At 35.6% G+C, this 13,084-nt stretch overlaps 1 protein-coding gene across 1 annotated transcript; it reads right to left on the reverse strand.

Moving 5' to 3' along the window:
* Positions 1-699: 699 nt before the first annotated feature.
* On the reverse strand, positions 700-9,527 carry LOC114166926 (salicylic acid-binding protein 2-like). The gene is made up of 3 exons (XM_028051812.1): positions 9,102-9,527; positions 8,394-8,522; positions 700-990 (listed from the first exon to the last, which is right to left on the reverse strand). Exons 1-3 carry the CDS (start codon positions 9,525-9,527, stop codon positions 700-702), a joined length of 846 nt encoding a protein of 281 aa, XP_027907613.1.
* Between the last annotated feature and the right edge of the window lie 3,557 nt (positions 9,528-13,084).

A 13,084-nucleotide genomic window follows, 5' to 3' on the forward strand; every position in this document is an offset into this window, starting at 1 on the left:
TACTATTACTCCCTTTCAAGATATGTTCTCTCATATTTGGATTTTACTTCAATATTAAGTAAAACATATTTTTAATCCTTACAAACATTACATTAGGTTTAGCAAAATTAAATCAAATCCATATATTCAATATATATAAATTACTAATAAACTATTTCAATATCCTTCATTAATTTTTTAATTGCTCATATGATTCTATATCAGAGGTAATGAGTAGTAGAACTCTCCTAAATTAGTTATCCTAAAATTAGAATTTTGCAGCTTTTGTATTATAGATATCACATAAATTAGAAATAAAATGATTTTATAATATATAAATAAATGCAAATCTCATCTTACAAATCGATTTTATGAAATTGAGTTAGACTTAAAATTAACTACTTAACTCGGTATCAGAGTCACACTTTAAAGTCTATCATAATAAAATTTATTGTTTATTAGATCTATCGTGTCATCTACTATCAGATAGACTTATTATGTCATCTGCTATCAGATTATAGTACGTAAGTAGGTGTAAACTTTATCTTAGAAGCCGGTAGTTCAAACCATAAAATTATTTATCATGAATAGGAGGTTTGGACGTTACTGTACTAAAAAAGGTTATCATTGGTACTTATATTTTTATGATAATGGTCCAATAAACATGTCTTTGTTTACATTTCTCTATTTTACGATGCACACTACGTTACCATATTGAAATTAATATTTGTAAGCAATCTTTAACAGTTCCAAAGCAAGCTCTTTTGGTTTTGAAAACATGACCATATGGTCTGAATTCTTTATCTTTTTGACATCAGCATATGAACCAGTGTTCTGAATTATCCACCTTTGAAAGTTTTTTGGTATCAAATTATCTTTTTCAGAAATGATGAAGACTTTAGAAACCATTCCATTCCTCTTCTTGCTTACTGCACTTTGTTTTGCCAATAATTTTACATCACTCATAAAGGGTGGTAAAGGTCTCACCACAGATGTAGCAAGTGTTAGATCCTGCATAATATGTAAACAAATTTGGTTCAATTTATGTTCGGAAAAGAATTCACTATAACAGAGATTACAATTCAAGGTTTCTCTATGAGCAAGCTCTTACCCAAGATAACACAATCATTACAACTCAAAACATTAACCCAAATACAAAGGATATGAGGTCTTGTATATACAACAATTTTGTTATCACTGACTAAGCCTTAAATATGTCTACACTTGTTGGAAATTCAAGTAAGTCTAAGTTTCACATTGAGTAAAAATAAGAAAGTTGAACACCATATAAAGATGAAGATCTATAAGGATGAAGATCTATAAACCCATTGTCTTAAGTTTTTGGGTTAAAAGTGGTGTCAGTCTATACTTGTTGGAAATTCAAGTGAGTCTAAGTCCCACATTGAGTAAAAATAAGAAAGTTGAACATCATATAAGGATGAGGATCTATAAATTCATTGACTTAAATTTTTGGGTTAAGAGTGGTGTCAATCTCTTATATGTAGATTAAGGTCGTATATCTTTTTAGACGATAAAAGACTAGTTGTCTAATCTTAATGTACTACACATAGTATAGTGTGTTAGGTAAACATAAATGTGGGTAGTTGGAAGTTGCTATATTAATTGTCTAGGAGATTGCAAAAGGTTGAGAGTGGGTCTAGCTATGATTAAGCATGCAATAGAGTTCATTAATTGTAATTTAGGTAGTAGTTATATTTAATGAATGTAGTTGAAGGGTCATGTCCAAAGGCTTATAAAAGGATCATGTAGTGCTTCATTTCAAATACAACAAATCTGAATACAAAGAGTGTTTATCCAGAGAGACTTGTTTGTCAACAAATTGCCATCAAAGCTTAAGAGCCTAAGTGTTTGAGTGAGTTAGAGAGTTTGATCGAGATGGCCAGCTTAGCTAACAGGATGCCCCTGCCGAAGTTATCAAAAGGTGTCAACTATGATAACTGGAGCCTGCAGATGAAGGCTCTCCTTGGTTCCCAAGAGGTATGGGAGGTGGTCGAAAATGGGCACCAAGAACCAGAGGACGTTGGAGAAATGACGATAGCCCAACTTGCTACGTTAAAAGCAACACAAGCAAAGGACAAAACGGCTTTGTACGTGCTGTACCGAGCTGTTGATGATTCCGGCTTTGAGAAGATAGCAAATGCTATGTCTTCAAAAGAAGCGTGGGATATTCTGGAGAGGCATCCAAAGGGGATAACCGTGTGAAGCAAGTTCGGCTTCAAACTCTTAGAGGAGAGCTTGAAAGGATGAGGATGAAGGAAGATGAAGGGGTTGCCGAGTACGTCTCTCGAGTTGAGATCGTAGCGATAACGCTCTCGGTGGAAGAGCTTGCTGAGTCGATTGAAGCGCATGAGCAGTGGAGAAGGAAGAAGAAGGAGGAGTCCTTTGATCAAACACTCTAAGCAAAGGCAACCATTAGGGAGAAGAAGGTTTCTTATACTCAGAACACTCGAGGCCGAGGTGGTAGAGGCAAAAGAGGATATGAAAGAGGTCAAGAATAGGTCAGCCAACAAAACTGGCGTGGTCGAGGACAAGGTGGAGGTCGTGGTGGTAGAGGCCGAGGAGGTCAGTCGAACTGTAAGACCCGTGGAAAATTAATTAATTAATTAATTAATTAAAGGAGGGAGGTGGGAACTTGAATATCATTAAATGCTAATTGGTATGACGTGGAAAAGCACTAGTTCAAATGGTTGAGAGTACTTAATTGCGTGAGAGGGTTTGGGTTCAAGTCCTATGTATGTTTTTTTTTTTGTGTTGGGTTGAATTATTCTTATTTTGTTTTGGTAATATAATTGTGACTAGTGAGTGATATTATAGTCATAAGATTATAATGGTTATCACTAAATGTGAATTGGCATAATGGTTGTGCTTTAGCCTTATGAGTGGAGGGTCACGGGTTCAAACCTTGTTAGCGATGAAATAGACCTTATTTTTGCTAAATGAAGTCTGATAATTGATCCTTGAAAGGAAGACGAACTTGAGAGTGAGAGGTGAGTTTTTGGGTGTGCAAGGGCTGAATTGGGAGAGAGGGTGAAGCAAAGCATTGGTGAACCTAGGAAACTCCATTTTTCTTCCCAATTTTAATCAAGAATTTCAGGTTAGGGGATGCTGAAATTATGTGTATGACTTATGCTTTGTGATTCTGTGTTTTACATTCTCAATTGGTTTCTGTGTTATATGAAATTTTGTATTACATACATTATGATTGAGAATTGGTTGGTTGATGATGTGCACAAAGTTTTGGTTATGGGTGTTTTATATGAATTAGAGTAGGGTTGTGGTACTGTATTGGTTGTTATGGCCAAACCTTTGGTTTTAGTGATTCAAATGTGTATACAAATATGTTCTTATGGCTGTTTGATAAAATGGAAGGCTTGGTAATGATTGACTTGGGTTTTTGGTATGGGTTTGGTTGGTTTCGTGCAAGAACAATGGAGAAATACTGCAACTCTCGCCCAAGCGAGGCACTCTCGCCTAAGCGAGAGTTGCAGAGATTCGCTACTGGTTTAGGGGTCGAGCATCTCGCCCAGGCGACTCGCTTGGTGTTGAACGACGTGTTTTCTCGCTCAAGCGAGAATGACTCGCCCAAGCGAGGCCGCGACGAATCAAGGTTGGATTTTGCGTTAAATCCTCGTTTAGGCGAGGAGCTGAGGGTTTGAACGAACTAAGGTCTCACTCAGGCGAGGCGAGAAGGTCTCGCCTAAGCGAGAAATCGTGATAAATATTGGTGCGTTGCTTGAATTGTAGCTCAGGCGAGAAAAAATTGTGTGTTTGGGTGAGAGATGACCTCGCCTAAGCGAGATATCGTGGTGAGGCCACTGTTTCACACTCGCTCAGGCGGGGAGATTCAGCTTGGGCGAGACAAATGCATTCGATTGGGCGAACAGGCGTGGCTTAAGCGAGAATGGCGAGGAGCCAGGTTCTTACGTATTGTTGTACTAAATTGCTTGGTGTTTCCTAGACTAAGGAAATTATATGCATGTGTTTGTGGTGTTGGGCTTGAAGGACTAAGTCCATAGGATTTGAGATGTGCTTGGATTGAGTCGCGAGCGAGGAGTTCGTGATGGGGGGACCGCATGCGGAATGTGAATTGATTGTTCACCGGAGGTACTCTAGTTGGGATAAGTGAGCGAGGGAGTTCATCTTATGCTCAACTTGAGAATGCTATGAGCGAGAGAGTTCATAGTAGGAAAGGCGGGTATGCGTGTCCGAGTCTGAGCGAGGAGTTCGGATGAACGGGCGTGAGAGTCTGTGAAGCAGGACTACAAGCGGGATAGGCTTGTAGGTTGGACCACGAGCGAATAGGGTCATGGAAGCACATGAAATCCCAGATTTAAAGTACATGCATGAACTCATATTGGTTATGAGTGTGGGAAAGTGGGTGATTTTTGTAAATAAATAATTATGAAGGGGTTGGGGGTTATTTCATATTTATTTATGTTTATGTGCATAGCTCACCTTATCTGTTTGTGTGTGGCGATGATCGAGTAATTTATTATCCGGGAGCAGATGATGTTTCAGGTGAGCCAGGAGTTGCTTAGTGGCGGAGAGTGGGCTCAGAGTACAGGGGATTTATTTATACAAGACCTTATTTTAAATCTTGTAATTTGATTTCAGTTTTCATGGCTTTGGATTTTTATATTGTAAAGGCGAATTCTAGAGTATTGTGACTATTAATAATTTATTATTAATGTTTTAATGTTTTAAAATTTCTCGCGTTTTTGGGAAATGATTTAAGAATGAATGAGGAAGTTATTTCTTTTTATTTTACTTTATTTTATTTTAAGTAGTATCCTACCGGGATGTTACACGAATAACTCAGGAGTTAAGTGCTTCAAATGTGGTAAGTACAGTCATTTTGCTAAAGACTGCTACTCAGGAGTCAAATGTTACAATTGTGGAAAGGTTGGAAATTTCACAAAGGATTGCCGATCTAAAAGCAAGAAGGAAACAAACTTCCTTTCTGAGGATGCTGAGGAAGAAGGAATATTAATGATGTCCAGGAGATCAGGTGCCGAGCTAAGTCCGAGCTGTTCTGACAACTCAGTTTGGTACCTTGATACAGGAGCAATCAACCACATGTGCGGGGACGAGAATCTTTTTAAGGAGCTCACCAAAGTTAACGCTGGACACGTATCATTTGGAGATGCATCAAAGGTGGCAGTAAAAGGTCAGGGTACAATCTGGTACCTGAAAAAGAACAACCGAGTTGGAGAAATCAGAGATGTGTACCATGTACCCGATCTCAAGAGCAACATATTGAGCATGAGCCAGCTGATGGAGAAAGGCTACTCGGTTCTGATGAAAGACCGAGTACTATACTTGAAAGATAAGTCAGATCGATTGATTGCTCGAGTAGAGATGAAGAACATGATGTACAAGCTGGACCTAAAAATAGTCCAAGAAAGGTGCTTGAAACTTGATGTGAAGGATGAAGCTATGATGTGGCACTTCCGGTTTGGCCACTTGCATTTTGGTGGGTTAGCTGAGTTGGTGAAAAAGGAGATGGTGCGAGGACTCCTGACTGTGGAGTTTGAAAAGAAATTATGTGAAGAGTGTGTGCTCGGGAAGCATCCAAGGACCTTATTTCCGAGGACTGCTGAGTACCGGGCAAAGGAACAACTCAGATTAATTCACACAGACATTTGTGGACCAATTACCCCTGAATCTTTCAGTGGGAAAAGGTATTTCATTTCTTTCATAGATGATTTTTCAAGAAAAACATGGGTGTATTTTTTGAAGGAGAAATTCGAGGTGTTCCAAGTGTTTAAAAGGTTCAAAGCAATGGTTGAAAAGGAGACCGACATACCTATCAAATTTGTTAGTCTGACCGAGGAGGCAAGTTCATCTCATCCGAGCTCATGAAGTATTGCGAGGAGCAAGGAATAAGGATATTTCTGACAGCACCATACTCACCCCAACAGAATGAAGTAGCTGAGAGGAAAAATCGAACCATACTTGACATGGTTCGTACAATGTTGAAAAGCAAGAACGTGCCTAAGGAGTTCTGGGCGGAAGCAGTGCAATGTGCCATGTATGTGCCAAATAGATGTCCGCATGCTAAGTTGAACGAGAAAACATCGCAAGAAGTCTGGAGTGGAAGAAAGTTGAGTGTGTCTCACCTCAAAGTGTTTGGCAACATTGCTTATGGTCATGTTCCAACTCAACAAAGGACAAAACTTGAAGATCGGAGCAAGAAGTACGTGTTTATTGGGTACGATGAAAAAACCAAGGCGTATTGGTTGTTCAACCCAATAACAAAGAAGGTGATTATGAGCCGATATGTTAAAGTTGATGAAGAGAGCGAGTGGAAGTGGAACAACTCGGAGAAGGAGTTTAGAAGCTTGGAAGTAGATACATCACCAACTGTGAGAGATCATGAGACTTCTGATGAAGAAGATGAACCTCTACAGCCTAGAGCGCGAAGCTTGTAAGACATATACAACTCGACTAACGAAGTACATGTTGTATGTTTCTTGGCAGATTCGAAAGACTTGAGCTTTGAAGAGGCCGTGGAGGAGGAAAAGTGGCAAATGGCAATGAATGAAGAGATCAGAGCAATCGAACGCAACAACACGTGGGAGCTAACCGATCTGCCCAAAGGAGCTCGACCTATTGGCGTAAAGTGGGTGTACAAGAAGAAAACAAATGCTGAAGGAGAAGTTGAGCGATATAAAGCTCGACTCGTAATGAAGGGTACAAGTAGAAGGAAGGAATGGACTATGATGAAGTATTCGCTCCAGTGACAAGGATGGAAACAATTAGGTTGCTGATTTCCTTAGCAGCTCAACACAGATGGACAATCTTGCAGATGGATGTGAAGTCAACATTTCTGAATGGAGTCTTGGAGGAGGAAATATATGTTGAACAACCACTTGGATACATGCAAAGAGGCAAAGAGAAGAAAGTCCTGAGATTGAAGAAGGCACTTTATGGCCTGAAGCAAGCTCCACGAGCATGGAATGAAAGAATCGACACTTACTTCAAGAAGAATGGGTATGAGCAGTGCCCTTATGAACATGCTCTTTACATAAAGAAGAAAGGAGAATATGTGATGTTCATTGCCTTCTATGTCGATGATCTTATCTTCACGGGGAATAATGCTGAGCTAATTGAAGCATTTAAAGAAGTGATGAAGAAGGATTTCGAGATGACCGACTTAGGTCTTATGAAGTATTTCCTTGGTTTGGAAGTCATTCAAGGGAAGGACGATATCTTTGTGTCACAGGAAAGGTATGCTGAGGATGTCTTAAAGAAGTTCAAGATGACGAGTTGTAACCCGGTTTCCACCCCTATGGAATCGGGCACAAAACTTTCTAAATATGCAGATGGAGACCGAGTTGATGCGAGAAAATACCGAAGTCTGATTGGAAGTCTCAGGTATCTTACAAATACCAGACCAGATTTAATGCTAAGTGTTGGAATAGCAAGTTGGTATATGGAGGAACCGATGTATACTCATTGGAAGGCCCTAAAGAGAATTATAAGGTACGTGAGAGGAACAATCTCACTTGGCCTGATGTATACTAGGACGGATGACTTCCGACTAGTCGGCTACTCGGACAATGATTGGTGTGGAGATGTTGATGACCGGAAAAGCACGTCTGGATATGTATTCTTCATGGGGAGCACGACGTTCACCTGGCTTTCAAAGAAACAACCCATTGTAACACTGTCAACATGTGAAGCAGAGTACGTTGCAGCATCTTGGAGTGTCTGCCATGCAGTTTGGCATAGAAACCTTCTAAGCAAACTAGAATTGAAGCAAGAAAAGGGGACTGTGATCCGAGTTGATAACAAGTCAACCATTAAATTGGCAAAGAACCCGGTCAATCATGAGAGAAGCAAGCACATTGATGTTCGATTTCACTTCATCCGAGAACAAGTGAAAGAAGGAAATGTAGAGTTGGAGCACGTTGAAAGTCGAGCACAAGCTGCAAATATGTTTACAAAGCCGCTGCCATCCTCTCTGTTCGAGAACAATAAGATGATACTCAGAATGAAGGACAAGAAGAGCATTTAAGTTTACGAGGGGATTTTGTTAGATAAACTTAAATGTGGGTAGTTGAAAGTTGCTATATTAATTGTCTAGAAGATTGCAAAAGGTTGAGAGTGGGTCTAACTATGATTAAGCATGTAATAGAGTTCATTAATTATAAGTTAAGTAGTAGTTATATTTAATGAATGTAGTTGAAGGGTCATGTCCAAAGGCCTATAAAAGGACCATGTAATGCTTCATTTCAAATACAACAAATCTGAATACAAAGAGTGTTTATCCAGAGAGACTTATTTGTCAACACAGTGAACCAATATCTCACACGTATCATTCGTTAACTTTTCAATTGCTTGAATGATTCTGTGTCAAAGAAAGATGGAATTGAACATGTTTAGTTTACCTCGGTTGTTGATAGTTGGTACAATCTAGATCTAAAAAATTCAACTCCAATTGATGAGAGGATTGGAGCTCTGTTTCCATCCAATATGAAGTATTGTTCCCGCAAATCATTGCCCAATCTTCTATTTACCTACATCAGTGACACTTCATAATTGTATTTATACTTACGATGTATATAAAGAAATTCATAATATTTATACTTATAATGTATATATATACAATATATGATATATGTATATCGAAAAGTGTGCAAAAGTTTTAAAAACACGATAAATATACGATTATTATCGCGTGAATCTAAATTAAAATCATATGTATTAAACGTTATCAAAATAAAAAATTATAAATTATTGTCATGATAAAATTGCTACTGTTCTATAAATCAGATACTATATTCATAACTATTGGTAAAATATCTTACAGTAACGGGCACGAATATGTGTTCAACATCGATGTAACTCAAATTGAAATATAATGCATCTTAGATTTATAAAATAAATAACAAATGAACAAATGTTTCGATGCATTTATATGAATATGTAAAAGGGTACAATAAAAAAAATCTTAATTAGTTTTTGTGTGTACTAATTCAAATACAAACTTACATGTTGATGAAGAAAAACACACATACTTAAAAGATTATGCAGCATGGATTTGGATATAAAGTTGAGATAATTGGTTGAAAATATGTGAGCAGTGAGAGCAATACCTCTTGACGAAAAGTAAGGTAGGTGAGGTTCTGAGTGACAACAGCTGCAGAGATGAAAACTGCAACAGAGATTTTTTTAGGGTATTTTTCCATGGCAATGGACACTGAGAGCCCTCCAAGACTGTGACCTACAAGAATAACCTTTTCCTGAGGAGGAAGAGAGGCCAAGAATGTGATGAGAGGCTTATGATATTCTGAAACTGAATCAACTTCTTCAATCTTCTCTGTATTCACACCACATGCAGCCATGTCTAGAGTTGTCACATTGTGACCCTCTGATTTGAGTTGATGAGCCACCTTATACCAACACCATGCACCATGAAGAGCTCCATGCACCAGCACAAAGTGCTTACCATCAACACAAACACAGAAAAAGGGAAAAATGATGACAAAGATCATCAAAAGGTACTTCTCTCTTTTCAACATCTTCAAAACCTGTTTTTCCTTTGTTTCCTTTGTTTCTTAGTTTTTGCTGTAGAAACTGAGTCTTATGATCTTTTCATCTATTTTATGTATCTATAGGTCCATCTGTTCTTGTTTTTTCCAAGGATTGTTATTTCTTTGGTAACATTTTTCTCAGTTTCATTAAAGTTTCATAAAGACTTAAACATATTTTTCTCATACTAAAGTTAGACTTTTCTTTTGAATAGTACTAAAGTTTTTTATTGACTTTTTAAAACAAAAAAAAATATATTATAGTTAATCTCATATTCTATGTTTACTTACTGGTACGTCACATTAGAGAAAGATGTGGTGAAATTGTAGTTTTCGTAATGTTTCTAATTTTTGTTTTGTAATTTTTAGTCTTCTTTATTTTGAAAATCTCTGATTATGATTTGATCTTCAATTTTTCTGATAATGTTCTTTTCTTTTCGCATTTTAAGCACTTAAAATTATTCTTTTTGTATATTAAATCTAGGATTCGATCCCAATAAACGAAATACTTTATAAAAAAAATTAAAAAATAAACTAAAATTTCAGTTTTCTAAAATACTGGGATTAAAATTGCAGAAAAAAAAACCAAAATCATAGGTAAAATTTGAAACGGAGCCAAAATTTGAGTTTAGATTTTCTAATGAATTTTTTGATATTATTCTCTGTTGGATATTAAAAATACACTGTAATAGTATTTTAAAACGATAAAATTAGTAATAATCAATGTATTATAAAAGTATAATAAAGAAATAACACAAAAAAAAATCAGTAAAAAATATAAATTCGTCAAAATTTACACTATAACAAAAGAATTTTTGTGAAAAAAAAAGTGAAAAATGTCTCAGAAAACATTTAATAGATGCAAAAGATTTTCAAAGACGAAACATAGAATGATTTTTTCTCTGGAAGGATAAATAAAATTTGAATCAAAAGAAAATTCAAACATATTTTAAAAATAGAAAATGTATTTTAAGTCTTTCAGTACCACTACTTCATTATGAAAGGGATATTGTCAATAAGAAAATAGTGCATATTGTCTGGGGGTGGCAATTAGGGCCTGGCCCGCGGGCCCGCAGAAAAAACGCGGGGCGGGCCAGGATAGTGAGCCCGCAGGCTCGCGCGGGCTCGGCTCGCATAGGCCCGCGGTTCGCGCAGGCCGGCCCGCAAGCCTGCATAAAATTAAAAAAAAAAAATCTTGCACTTGTGTATATTAATTACTTCTTTTATGGACTCTTGCATTAACATTTCAAATTCTTGTACAACTGGAAAAGACAAATATTATGTAATTTTTAATGTGCTAGAATTTAAAGAATACATTGTGTATGTCATAATATGAATTTGATGAAAATGTTGAATTATCAATTTATCATCTAATTCCCCAAAGTCTTTACTTAATTTTGTGAACTTCTTAAAGTTTCCCAATTTTTAAACATTAAAAGTTTTATCATAAAAAAAAAATTAAAAAAAAAAGCGGGCCGGCCCGCAGGCCTGCGGGCCAACGTATATGCGGGACGGACCAGAGTATGCGGCCCGCATAAAATGTGCGGGGCAGGACGGGCCGGCCCGCGGTGTGCAGGCCTTATGCGGGCCGGGCCTAAACGGGACAGGCCGGCCCGCATTGCCACCCCTAAATTGTCCTTTATATGAATCAATTTTGTACTATTGATTTTTTTTTCGTGTAATAATTTAATACGTTTATTTTATATTCATATAACTAATTTATTTTCAGAAGGTGATAATGCAAACTACCATTTGAATGAGGTAATGTGATAAATAATTTTATTTATTGGTTGCTGCTAAAGTGTTTACATCCTTCAAGTCAACACTAATTTTTGTGTTTATTTGTTTATGCGAAAATTATTCATGACTTTAATTAACACGTAAACCTCTTTTTATACTAAAATGTTACAAAATGTTTATATTTTACATATTTAAATATAAATATTCTAATTAATTTAATCCAATTTAGGATTATTGTAGTTATAACGATCGCCGATTCCTGAACATTCTGTCAATAGGTATTTGTATTCTAGGTTAATCCAAACAAGATGATGTAGACGTTCAAGTTAATTAAATGTATTTATAAACAATAAATACTATTGAATGTGATATTGTACTTTATTTAGAAAAATTTAATGAAATTATATATATATATATATATATATATATATATATATATATATTATAAAGGGATTAAATATGATTTTAGTTACTATGCAAAATTTGAATTCATTTTTTGTCAAAAGTTTGATACATTTTTGTTTTCAAATTTTTAAAATGAATGAATATAGTCTTTTTAACTCAATTATGTTAAATGTTTTTGAGGTGTTAAACATGTTTCATGTTAACATTTGAATTATTTATGTCGTTTAACGCGTTTCTATTTCAATGTTTGCTGGAAATTTGAGTTGTTTTCACCTATTAACACCTTCTCGATTCAATGTGTGATGGAAAACGTATTTCACATGTGAAAAAAACATTTTAGCACGTAATTGAGTAAAAAAAAAATACTATATTCATGCATTTTGAAAGTTTGAGAACCAAAATGTATCAAAGTTTGAGACAGAAATAAATTTTAATTTCACGTCAAAATTCAGAGACTAAAAGATAATTAACTCTATTATAAAATATATTATACACCGTAGTTTAATTCAACATCATATCAGATGGTACTAATGCGCTAATTTAATGCACCATACTCAACTTAATAGATTTTATCTCATTCCGTTTCAATAAGACCAAACAATTAATTAGGTTCAATTACCCACCTTTTAACACACTCTCTTCATCATCATAACCAAAATAGAACATATCAATTCACTCATACTAACATAGATAAGCAAAGAACAACATCCAAAACAGAAATCAAACAATTCAATTAGTCTCTACAAAACTAAATTGTTTCACAACAACATTCAATACCACAAACTCTTATCATAATCATTTCAATGTAATTATAATTTTAAAACAATAGTACTTAAATTTTTTTACTAGCTTTGCCTTAGAAATAGCTCGTATGAAGTTAAAACTCTATTGGTCAATAGATTAAGTCACTTTAAAGACGTATTACAAAATATTCAAACAAGACAAAAACTTAGTATAAAATAAATCGAGTTGAAAGAATTACTATTCTTAAGTGTCCCTACTAAGATTAATGACTAAAATACTATGAAAATCAAATAAAAATGATTTAATAAAATAAATGGAAAAAGTCCAATCGGTTCAAAATACTCTTCACCACTAATACTAAATGGTGTGGATGATTTTTTTTTTAAATGGATGAAGATTGAAAGTGTATTTGGGTGAAAATGGAAGAAGAAAATATGAACATGTATTGAGGGCGAATGATAGAAAAGATAAGTTTGAGGTGCAAAGTTCTTTCCCTTTCTGTTTTTACTATTACTCCCTTTCATTAACTTTTACCACTATATTATTATTTTAATCTACTTCACAATCTTTACCTTAAAAGGAATGAAAAATTAAATATGGAGTATATACTAATACAAATTATGTAGGATCTACCTCAAAAAATTGCATCTTCTTGGTTG

Source organism: Vigna unguiculata, chromosome 10 (assembly GCF_004118075.2).
Source record: "Vigna unguiculata cultivar IT97K-499-35 chromosome 10, ASM411807v1, whole genome shotgun sequence".
NCBI classification, from domain to species: Eukaryota; Viridiplantae; Streptophyta; class Magnoliopsida; order Fabales; family Fabaceae; genus Vigna; species Vigna unguiculata.

Bases quoted from the DNA above. Each gene is read 5' to 3' on its own strand.
- LOC114166926 (XM_028051812.1), bottom strand. From the start codon at position 9,527: ATGTTGAAAAGAGAGAAGTACCTTTTGATGATCTTTGTCATCATTTTT. The intron at 8,523-9,101 runs GTATTGCTCTCA...TCACTGATGTAG, and splicing joins ACCTTACTTTTCGTCAAGAG to GTAAATAGAAGATTGGGCAA. The intron at 991-8,393 runs GTAAACTAAACA...CATATTATGCAG, and splicing joins ACCAACTATCAACAACCGAG to GATCTAACACTTGCTACATC.